We start from the raw sequence: 12,476 nt of genomic DNA, 5'->3' as shown, positions 1-12,476 counted from the left end.
TTTTTGCGGTACGCAGTCCTCTCACTGCTGCGGCCCCTCCCGTTGCGGAGCACAGGCTCCGGACGCGCAGGCTCAGCGGCCATGGCTCATGGGCCCAGCCACTCTGCGGCACGTGGGATCTTCCCGGACCGGGGCACGAACCCGTGTCCCCTGCATCGGCAGGCGGACTTTCAATCAATGCACCACCAGGGAAGCCCTGTTTCTTCTTCTTGATAGTGTGGAATAGGAGGACCCAGAGTAGAAGCGATGCCTCATTCCGAGACCAGCAAGTGCATAATGACAGTAGATAATGCACCAGCGGTACGCATTTCCTTAGAATGTTGCTGAAGCTTCCATATCTATCTTTATCCCTTATACAGAATAATGAACTGATTTTTTAAAAATCAGAAAGCAATATTTTTACTGTTAAGTAATGAACTAGGAGCAAAAGGCCTAGTTTCTAGTCCTGGATCTAGGTCTAGACCTGAGCAAGTTACTTAACTTTGTTGAGCTTTTATTTATTTATTTATTTTCATCTATAAAATGGAAACAATATCCACCCACTTGCAGGCACTCTATGTAAAAACACATAGAAATCATTCATTTAAACATTAAACAGTAATTAAGCTGCATTGTGGCAGGCTCTGGTCTAGTCACTGGGGGTGAATCAGTGAACAAAAACAGATAAAAATCTCTGTCCTTGTGGGGTTCACTGACTAGTATAATTGGCCAGGTCACATTTTAGTTTTTCACACTGCTCAGTTATCCACCTCTTTCTTTTTTTATGAAACAAGTGTTTGCTGAATAACTGTTATCTACTGGGGGTGTTTACAAGTTAATCAAATCTATAGATTGATTATGGGGCCTTATGATGGAACAGAAATAAGGAGGCTGAATTCCAGACAAGACTTTGCTGCAAGCTAGCTAGCTCTATTTTTTAGTTATAAAAAATAACTTTGTCACATATTTGCACTTCAATATTCTAAAATTATATTTTTTCTCCTGGAGTAGGTCAAATTCTGCCCCTACTGACTTACATGCTTTACTTATTTCTTTGATCGATTAACCCCTTAAAAAATTACTTATTTTATTTATTTATTTTTGGCTGTGTTGGGTCTTCGTCACTGAGTGCAGCCTTTCTCTAGTTGAGGTGAGCGGGGGCTACTCTGTTGCAGTGCGTGGGCTTCTCTTGTTGCGGAGCACGGGCTCTAGGCGCACGGGCTTTGGTAGTTGTGGCACATAGGCTCAGTAGTTGTGGTTCACGGGCTTAGTTGCTCTGCAGCATGTGAGATCTTCCCGGACCAGGGCTTGAACCCGTGTCCCCTGCATTGGCAGGCAGATTCTTAACTACTGCACCACCAGGAAAGTCCCCAATTAACCCCTTTTTATACATCATGAAAATACAACATTTAGTTTAGCCCTCATCAGAATGATTTGTTCATTCCAAATTAATGAAGTTTCATTATACTTGTATAAAAAGAGGACAATCTTGTAAATCTTAGATCTTAGTATGCAGCATAGGTGTATCTAGCTCAAGTACTACAATACCAGAGATGATAGTAAGTTCCAAAGTTTCCAAGAGACTAGTTTTACTGTCATTGGGATGAAATCCAATTATAGAGGAAGTGTAGAATGTAGTTAGCATGTATTCTGGAACCAGACTGTCTGCATTTGAATCCAAGCTCTGCCACTTACCTGTGGGTGACCCTGGACAAGTTATTTTACCTTTCTTTTCCTCAGTTTCCTCATCTGTCAAGTGGAGAGACAATAGTAGTGCAAACTTCAAAGAATGAACACTTGTCAAATGTTTAGAACAGAGCCTGACAAAGGGAAAGAACTTTATAATTTGGGGCTGTCTTTTAGGAGGGAGTTGAAGGGAGAGGAAATAAGAGTAGTGGATATATCATGTAGAGAAGCTAGTGGTAAAGGGAGCGAGAGATTGGACCACACTTACAGAAAGGGGAAGGGACAAGCAGTCAAGAACAGGTGTTTGTTTATTTCCCAAGATAAGGGAAGCCTATGACTTTTGAAGGCAGTTGAATAGAGCCAGTGAACAGTAAGTTGGAAGAGGGAGGGTTAGGTATAGGGGCAGGGTGATCTATAACAAGGACACAGGTAGTTAGAAGTGATGGAAGGTAAGTAATCATCAAATAGTTTTCTCTGTGTTCCTCAGGAATTCAGCTAGCCTTTATAATATATTACAGGTCTGACACTGAAATTCTGAAGACAATAGATCAGACCATACACCTCAGCTGTTCAGGATCAAACAGTGGATGGGGAGAAATTAGTGAGATGATGCAAAGTAAACAGAGGGAACTTTAGCAACATGCTGAAGAGTAGTCTTCACTCTGTGGTGCATCTGGGTCATTCTGGAAGGAACCTCACAGACAGACTAATGCAGGGTTCACCAGACAGAGGCAGGGTGGCTCCAGGAACACAGGCATAGGGCATGCTCAGCCAAACCACTAACAACCAGGGTCCACCCACAAGCCATGGCAGCAGACCCAACAACTGGGTTGTGTTCAGGTGACTGGAGTGACCACTTATACATCTATCTTTTTATTGCAATTGCCACAGGAAAATAATTTGGTCCAAGAGTCAAATTCAAAGTGAAGATCACACACACACACACACACACACACACACACACACACACACACAGAGTCTTTTCTATCTTAACAGGAATCTTAAAAAATATCCTGTAATAAGGCTGAGTAAATAAAGCTGCTTTAACTGAAAATTTTGGGGTTCTCATATCCAGAGAGAGGACCAGCTTTGCTAGCAGCTTGGGTATTATACATATTTGGTAATTTGGGAAGAACACACAAAGCTATAAGCTTAGCTAAAGCAAGAGGAAGAGGACTTATTTTGAGCTGGACAGTATCTTCATGGTGGTAAGAGCTAAGATGTCTAAGAGAGGCCCATTAGCGCCTGTACATCCTACACTCTCAGGAAAGACTCATGCTTTGATGTGGATGAAATTCAGTGTCTTAAAGGGGTAAAGCATTAAATGGATTAAACGTAAAAGAGTTTGGCATTGCCTGACATAAATATTTCTACCTTTTTTCCCTTCCACCCAAAGTAATTCCCTTTTAAGTATTGCTTCTCAATATAGGTTAAGAAGTTTTATCCCTAGCTAAAGGGAGTCCAGGCATCAGCAGCAGGAGTGAAGAAGATTATTTTTAACAGGACACCCCGCTGAACAGAGCTCCCCAATCTACACACATGGGCAGTGTCCTCCACTACCAGCTAAACTTAACTTGCCAAATATTTGCTTGGAGTCTATCCCACATGACTGGATCCCTACGCAGAACCTGTCGGATCCCATACACCAGTTCTATACCCGTCTCCAGCTTCTGCTTGTTTTGCTGCTAACTGTTCACACCAGTACCTTCAGAGACTCACCCACAGGCAGAATCAGCATAACCTATGAGTTTTACTCCTCCCCAAAGCAGAAATGACTTATGGGTATGGGAGTAGGAAAGCCCAGTCCCTTCGTATAGAGATGGGATAAACTCTGAAGTGTAGTTTACCCTCCAGAGTTTCCCAAAGCTTCAGACTGAGACTGGAATTACCTAAAATCTCACTACATCATGGCTTCTTCTCCTTCTCTGTCCTACTTTCCCACTCCCTTACTGTTTCTCCTGGGAGTACATCCTTAATAAGTCACTTGCATACAAGCCCTTGGTTCAGGGTCTGCTTCTGGGAATACTCAGCACAAGACAGTCCTCACTTATTATTCATTGATTTATTCATGTATTCATTCAAAAAAGTGCACTGAGTGTCTAAGTGCTTTCATCCCAGTCCAGTGAGTTAGAGTGATACATAGTTAGGTGAAATGTAACCATGGATATTCTCAAGTATTATATGGGACATACAGAGACTACACATTTCTAGAGTCAAAAGAAACTTAAAATATGAACATATCATCATGCCTGATAAAGTGATTTCTACCTAGTAGGTTCTTATGTGTGCCAAAAGATTTGGTTAGTCCTTGGCCTCATAATGTTGACCACTGAGGAGAGCCAATCATTCTTAGAATACTGTTTTACACACAAACATTTATTGGGCTCCTGCTATGAATCAGAAAGTGAGAAACCGACACACTCATAAGTATTGGGTTTGCCAAAAAGTTTGTTCAGGTTTTTCTGTAAGATGTTAAGGAAAAACCCAAACGAACATTTTGGCCAATCCAGTACAATATAATGAGATAATTACATCTTGAATAATGTATACGATGCCATGGTAATATGATAGAAGGAAAGATACTTTTCCAAGAAAACAAAAGACTGGATCTCCAGTACAATATAATGAGATAATTACATCTTGAATAATGTATACGATGCCATGGTAATATGATAGAAGGAAAGATACTTTTCCAAGAAAACAAAAGACTGGATCTTGGAGGAAAAGTACAATTGATTCTGGACAGAAGTAGAGAGAGGCATTTTAGAAAGGGAATAGCAAACTCCATAGTAAGTAGGTGTAAAAGAGCATTGGCAGGTTTCTGGAAGTGTGAGTAGTTTACAGGATTGAATCAAAGGTCACACGAAGAGGAGAAGCAGGAGATAAACCCAGAGGTGGAGGTTGGAACCACTCAGTGGTGCACCTTAGATATTTCAGAACTTTATCCTGTAGCAGTGGGGAACCTTCAAAGATGTTTAGGATTTGCCAAGGTTTGCCTTGGAAACAATATGAAGGATGTGTTAGAGAAAAGAAAGACTCCAGTCAGAAACACTAGTTAGTTAGAAGGCTGTTATTATGTTAAATCAGATATAATTTCCAATATCCAACCATTTTTGATCCAACAAAAATGTGAATTTCATATAGTTCAGATTGATACACTGGACAAGAAGAATGAGGGTGAGAATCTGAACAATGACGTGAAGACTGGAGAGAAGGAGTGAAATAAAAGAGACACACAGGAGAGAAAATTGTCATGAAATGCAGGGGCAGAGTAAGCTGCAGAATTAGATGTGACCATGAAGCAAAATTTTGTAATGTGAATGATGGAGTGAGTCACGGAGAATGTCCATAAGGGAGATGGGTTCCACCAGGGGAGGAGTTTAGGGAGTGGAACAAGGCACCATACCATGCTTCAGAACTCATGGCTCTTCACCTATTACCTTGCAGTGCCTCATTTCTCTTTAGTTCCTTCTTTTCCTGCTACTTGACATTGGACAGGCATATGATACCCAAATGCCTACTGTTATATTTGCTCTTAAAGTTGGGCCAACAAATAATGCAATCCCAAGTGTATTTACTTAGTTAAAGCAGTCCTCTAAACGAGAGCCTAAGCAGCATGACAGCAGGAAGAGAAACTTAGCGGTCCTCTAGTGAAGGGACCCAATCTAACCAGATTGCTCTTTAACATATGAAGGGTCTTCTCATACAGGGGCACACAGGGGATTCTGAAAGTCTCAGAGAATGTAGAGGAAAACCTGTTTTGTTTTTCTTTTCTACTTTGACCTCGACTCTGACCACTCTTCCAGATCCACAATGTTTCTATAAAAAGTGTCACTGAACATCTTCTGTTTGCTCTGAAATAGATATTGGCCAAATTATATTTTTTTGTTGCAATGAAGACATGTCATTTTATTGTCCTTCAAGTAACACTGCCTTCCTAAAACAAAAAATTGTCTATTTGCTTAACACAGTCAAGAACTGGAGAACCACATATCTGTCTGGACATTTTATATAATGTCACACCACTTGGGTTGGACATGCTATTTAAGATGATCTTAACTATACTCTTGAGAAAAAAAGGACTCTAGCAATCTGATAAAAAAGACTGACTAAGGATACATTGAATTCAATTTCTTTTTGTTCTTTCTTGTAACAATTTCTTATAAGAATTTCATTTCACTTTGCTAGTTCTTGTAAGAGAATTACTAAGAAATGTATAAAAAGGAAACATTTTTCAGGTATATTTTCTTTTTATGTATTTCAACTTTGTCAAAATGTGTATATTTCAATATTTTATTGCATCGAATGAATTTAAGCAATTATTTGTAGAATGCTGTTGAAGGATGGGCCTCAGGGCAAATTATGCAGCATTGTTCATTCAGGCCACAAATACTTAAGGACCGTCAGCTATGTGCCAAGCATTGTGGTAGCTGTTGGAGATGCAGTGATAAGCTAAACCAGGCATAATTTCTGCTCTCATGAAGCTTGTAGCCTAGAGAAAACAACTCATGTTAAACAAATAATCACACAAATAACTAGTCGTTACAAACTACAATGAATTCTTGAAAAGAAAATAATAGGTCACACAGTGGGAGACCAGTCCTAGTCAACGGGGTATTCTCTGAGGAAGTGATTTTCCAAGTTAAGACCTGAAGGACAAGTAGTAGTCAGCCAGGTGATGAGGGGACGGAGGAGCACTCTGGATAGGGGAAGCTTCAAGTGCAAAGGCCCTGAGGTAGGGAGGAGGATGACCCTGTTTGTGATGTTCCTGGACGGCTAGTGTGGCCTGAGCACACAGTAGCAAAAGGTTCAAAACAAAGCTGGAGTTGCAGCCATAAGCTAGATCAAGCAGATAATGTTAAGAATTTTGATCTGTACCCTAAGAGCAACAGGAAGCCACTGAAAGCTGGAGAGTGGTAGAATTAGATTTACCTATAAAGATCATTTGAAGTCAGTGAGCTTTCATTCGGCATTTAACAAATGCTGTGATAAATGCTCTAGGACTCCCGAAGTCACATTAGACCGATTTCTGCTCTCAAGTAATGTCTGGTGTGTCAGTGTGGGAAAAAATAGAGTGTGGGTCAAAGCACAGAGGTAGGAATGAGACAGTCGCGGGGAGATAATATCTAAAACATCTTTGTTTACTCGGTAATAACCGATGGGCATGGATGTATGGATTGGGGCTCTGCTGTTTTTTTAAAAATGTTCAGGGAAGTGTCATCTGATGAAAGGAGTCATAATCAATAATTCGTCCACTGAAACCCTCTGTCTGTTCACAGATCAGGCACCACACAAACAACTATGCATCCAGCTCCACCTCTTTACCCCACCAGTGTTCCTCAACCTTGATGTCGAGTGACCACTTGGAAAGGTGAGATGTAGAAGCGGTCTGGATCTACAGCTTAGCCCTCCCTCATCTCTCTGTTCTGATCCGAGTTCATGTTACAAAGGCAGAATACCTCTAAGAATTAAAATGCAAACTAAGCACACACATCTGATTAAGGAGGACTAGATTCCCCAGAGGAGCTACTGTTGTTTTTTACAACTTCGCTTACATTTCCTCCAATTAAGAACTTTCTGAGACTGGCTCCAAGCTGCTCTTGGAACTGACCAACTCTCATGTAGTGAAGGAGCCTGCACGTCACTTACTTTTCATAGTAAGAACAGTCTCCAGGAGTATTTCTTAATTTTTTTTTTAAATTGAAGTATAGGTGATTTACAGTGTCAGGTTATTTTCAGATCAACAACACAGAAATTCAGTTATACATACATACATACATACATACATATATATATATATATATATATATATATATATATATATATATATATATATATATATTCTTTTTCAAATTCTTTTCCCTTATAGGTTATTACAAAATACTGAGTATAGTTCCCTGTGCTATACAGTAGGTCCTTGTGGCTATCTATTTTGTACATAGTATTGTGTACATGTTAATCCCATCCTTCCAGGAGTATTTTAAAGCTAAGTGACCCCTGTTTTGCTTAGGCACCAGAACTCAGCATGTTCACCATATGTTTAGCACACTCTTACTTGCCCTTTCGATTATATCTGTTTTGTATAAAACATATATTTCAATGAATGAACATTACAGAAAACAGAACATAATGCCAAATGTGATGCAAGTTTGGTCAGACTAAATTTCGAGCATTAGTTTCCTCCCTCAAACATTTCCTTTCAATATTCTTGTTACTGACGGTAGGGTAAACTGAATGAATAATCTTCTGTGTATCATTGCATTGTATGATCTTTTTTGTTTTAATGAGAGCATGTAAAAAGTTTAAATTTATTTTCAAAGATAGCACATGTCTTTTCAAATAAGTTGAACTCTTCATTTTTAATGGAAAGTCAGCATGTTCATTTTATTTCATTCCCTGGGTACAGCTGGGTACAATAGCTCCTCTACTCAATATAAGTTGTTATGACATGTGGACATTCAAGCAGCTCAATTTCTTTGACCATTTGTTTTACCATAGTGGCAGTAACTGAGAGATAATCAATTCTGTTCTTCAGGGCAAGATCTAAATGTGTTTTCCAATAAATACTGTGCAACAATGCCAAAAGGATAAGAATAAGCTGGTTGCTTCTGGAACATACCTCAAAAATCACAAGGCCAATAAAATTTTTACTCAACTCACTTTTATGATCTTATATCCTTCCCCTGGATATCTGCCTGTAATATACATATTACAGGCATTGTTTTGCTATGAACACAGATCCCTTGGAACACAAAAGAAGGGAAAAGAAGGGAGATAACCAGCTCCCATCTCATTATTGGTACGTTCATGCTAATCCCACTTTTATTTTTTTAAAGTAAATCTTATCATACTTCCCCTCATTATATAAATAAGGCAGGCTCTCTATAGAAACTTTGGAAAATAAAGAAAATTAGAAAGAAAGGCAACTTACTAAACTTTACTTCCACTACGCAAGAAAAAACCCACCATCATTTTAGTGTATTTCTCTCTTCATTTTCCCCTACACTTTCCTTGATTTAGTTTTACATACTTATGATAATATATACTCATTATTGTGTCTTGTTTTTTTTTACTTCATTTAACATAAAATAAGCATTCCTCAGATTATTTACAAATTATTTTTAAAGTAACTTTAATATTTATGTAATAGCCTATTAAAAGAATATACTATAGTTTACTTAATCATTATGTGTGTTTACATTTGGCACCATGATGAATAGAGTTGTATCTATTACCCAAAGACTGAAATGCAGAATTAAAAAAAAAAAGTATTTGTGATTGTTTTTACCAAAAGTATACTTTAAGGAATAAATAATGTATAAATTTTTAATATTCTTGAAAGATGCCTATCGTCTGACTGTTTTCAAAAAGAATTACTAGAGATTTAAAATTTCTTCAGCAATGTGTGAGAGTTTCTACTTTGCTTTATTCTAACCAACACTGTATGTATCTTAAAACACACACACAATACTTTGTTGTTTTGATAGGAGAAAAATTGTATTTCATGGCTCTTTTAATCAGTACTCTTCCTGATGTTTTTAGAGTGTGGTTATATACTGATTAGGGCTTGTTTTTAAGACAAGATTATTTGACCATTCAATGTTTATACAATTGATATAGTTTTATAAGTTGATTATTCTTCTGGATTATAATCTTAGAAACCAGAAAAATTGCTCAGAATGAAGGCATACACCTAGCATAATTAAATGATCCAGAGGCTAACATGATCCAAAATCCAGAATTATTTAAATCGCTTTTATTTACAAAACACAGATGTAATTACTTCAAATGAGAATGTTTTGATATCTAAGACATTATATTTTGCACTTACATCTTAGTCCTCATACCATACAAAAACAAAAGTATTCCTATCCATGCTTATTGTATCTTTTTTTCTTTATTCTAACAGATAATGAAAGAACGGAGTTGGACTTTTTATTGCAATTCCTGCTTCCCTGAGTTTCTGTATTTCTTCCTACCTGAGAAGGAGAATTTTATATCTTGATTTGGATTGTTTCTTCTTTTTCATCTTTTTAAAAATTTCAATGTTTTTTCTTGTCAGTAATATCCACTGAGACCAAGTTTATTACTGTAATATGTGTCTTTGGTATTAAAAATTGGTTTCTGGGACTGGATTTTGAGTATATATTTAAGAAGTTGGGCACGATTGCACAGATGGTGACTGGTGAAAAAAATGAGAAAAAGAAAACCTCATCCTTCAGGAGTTTTTCCCCCAACTTCAAACCATTATGTGAATCTCAACTGATGTGGATATCTTTACATTTTATGGTAGTTTTGATTTTACAATATGAGTTTGAAAAATCAGTAAAAGTTTTTCTCAGTGAAAAGTCAACTTACTGAGAGGAAGAATTCAACCAATAAAACATAAACTTCACGAGATAGAAAAGGATGCCAAATGAAGGCAGGAAGGTACCATGACCAAAGATATTTATGCAAAATGTGTGATTAATGTTTTGGAGATATGTTCTTCTGGGCTAAGCTGGGAACTAAAAGTCCTTAAGTCTATATTCTGGTTATGTGTCATTTAGTAACTCAGGAATCAGCATAATTGTTATTTCTCTGTCTTTGAAGACTGAAAGGTGTGATGCAATGAAGGGCTGTCTTGAAATGCCATAGAAAATAATATTGAAGCTAAGGGGTGAACTGTTGAGTTGGAGCATTAAAAAATCCAGGTGCAGCCTCCAATCCACCACTATCAATTCAGCACTTCTTACAATTTCTTCTTGGGTGGCATACAAAAGAAAAAATTAATAAATGACATAGTTATCAACTATCAAGTTTTGTTACTTTTTTATGAAATAAAAGGGTCTAGTTTGTCTGAAATAAGAAATTCTGTGAACTTTAAAAAAATACTTTGAGTCATCTACTATCTCTCAGCTAAGGTGCCCTTACCTGCTCATAAATTCAACCAACATTTCTTTATCTTGTCTTTCTTTCCCACTCCCTTCCTCCTTCTTTTCCCTCACCCCATTCACTTAATTCAACACATATTTATTGAGTGTCCCTTCTTTAGGCACCTAAAGGCTATGCTGTCACCTACGAGGATATATTGGAAAGAGATGATAATATGGTATCAGTAGTTTTGCAATAGGAGCCTATAATGTGACTCCATTGACATTTCTGTCAATAAGATGAAATCAAAATAGTTGAATCATTCCTTTTGGCTAGTTGAACCAGTGTGAATTAGCTGCAAACTACAATTATTTTCATTAAATATGTATTGAAATTCAAGCACCATGTAACTGGCACGAAACTGATGCTGTACACAATCCCTTTATTCAGGTTTAAATTCAACATATTTTATTGAGCAAGTAGAATTTGCAAACCATCATAGGAATATCCATACTCCTGTTACTTCTATCTGTCCATCATCCAGCTATGTGGTTGTCTAGCTGTCATCTATTTACTATTTTATTTTTACAAAAGAGCGCAAAGTTTACAGAGAGCTTGCCCAATGTCACTTAGCTAACATAAGTAGGAATTCAGATCCAAGTTTAAGTTTTTTGATTCTAGGTTTACTGTTCTCCCTACAGCACAGTGGGATGTGAGACTTATTACAATGATATTCCATTTATAAGACAATGTGATCTAGTAATAAAAGTATGGGTTTTGGAATCAAACTTGGATGTAAATCTGGCTGTGCCACTCATTAGCTCTGTGAACTTGAGAAAGTTAATTAATTTCATTTAGTCTCAATGAATTAATCTGTAAACTAAAGACAATAATACCTGTGGGGTTATTGTGATAAGGTACGTAAAGTGAGTGTAACACAGTAGGTACTCAATAAGTATTAATTGTGATTAATTCTTTATCTAGGCTTACCTCCAACTGTATAATACGAGTTCTAACTTTCAACTATAAACTGGCTTCCTGACTGTGTGGGTTGAAATGTCATGGACAGAATCAACATTATGTAACAACAAATCCCTGGATGCTATTCTTCTTGATTCTAATACCTCATGGTTATTTTTGCCCACAAAAAACCTACTCATCTCCCACATGTTCGAATCTCACCTTGTCCTTAGACCTTGGACAATTTAAGTACAGAAGCCCCTCCTTATCTGCGATTTCAGTTACCAGTGGTCAAGAGCAGCCTGAAAATATTAAGTGGAAAATTCCAGAAAAAAACAATTCATAAGTGTAAATTGCATGTCATTCTGAGTAGCGTGATGAAATCTCCTAGGGTTCTGCTCTGTCTTACCTGGGACGTGAATCATCACTTTGTCCCCCGTATCCCACTCATTAGTCACATGATAGCCTACTCAGTTATCAGATCCACTGTTGAGGTTTGCAGTGCCTGGGTTCAAGCACTTAATATGCTTTTTACTTAATAATGGCCCCAGGGAATTACCTGGTGCTCCAGTGGTTAGGACTCCGTGGTTTCTGCCACCAGCCTGGGGTTCAATCCCTGCTAGGGGATCTAAGATGCCCCAAGCTGCGAAGTGTGGTCAAAAATAATAATAATAATAACAATAATAATAATAGCCCCAAAGCCCAAGAGTAGTGATGCTTGGCCATTCGGATATGCCAAAGAGAAATTGTAAAGTGCTTCCTTTAAGTGTAAAGTGCTTCCTTTAAGTGAAAGTTCTCGATTTAATAAGGAAAGAAAAAAAATTTGTTGAGGTTGCTAAAATCTACATAAGAAGAAATCTTCTATTCTTGAAATTGTGAAGAAGGAAAAAGAGCTAGTACAATAACTATTGGTTATTATCGTTAATCTCTTACTGTACCTAATTTATAAATTAAACTTTAAAAGAGGTACTTATGTATAGGAAAAAACATACTATATA

At 37.5% G+C, this 12,476-nt stretch overlaps 1 protein-coding gene across 1 annotated transcript in view; it reads left to right on the top strand.

Moving 5' to 3' along the window:
• PTGER3 (prostaglandin E receptor 3) overlaps window positions 1-9,656 on the top strand; it is a 78,672-nt gene extending 69,016 nt beyond the window's left edge. Inside the window, exons 3-4 of the mRNA XM_082614057.1 lie at window positions 6,945-7,036; window positions 9,575-9,656. Of these exons, the coding sequence (XP_082470183.1) occupies window positions 6,945-7,036; window positions 9,575-9,578 (96 nt within the window). The 3' untranslated portion in view covers window positions 9,579-9,656. The remainder of the gene's footprint in view (window positions 1-6,944; window positions 7,037-9,574) is intronic.
• Window positions 9,657-12,476: the final 2,820 nt, after the last annotated feature.

The sequence above is a fragment of the Mesoplodon mirus genome (assembly GCF_964341445.2).
Source record: "Mesoplodon mirus genome assembly, chromosome: 3".
Taxonomy (NCBI): Eukaryota; Metazoa; Chordata; class Mammalia; order Artiodactyla; family Ziphiidae; genus Mesoplodon; species Mesoplodon mirus.
The sequence above is the reverse complement of the archived record's forward strand: the minus strand, read 5'-3'. Positions and strand labels throughout refer to the sequence as shown.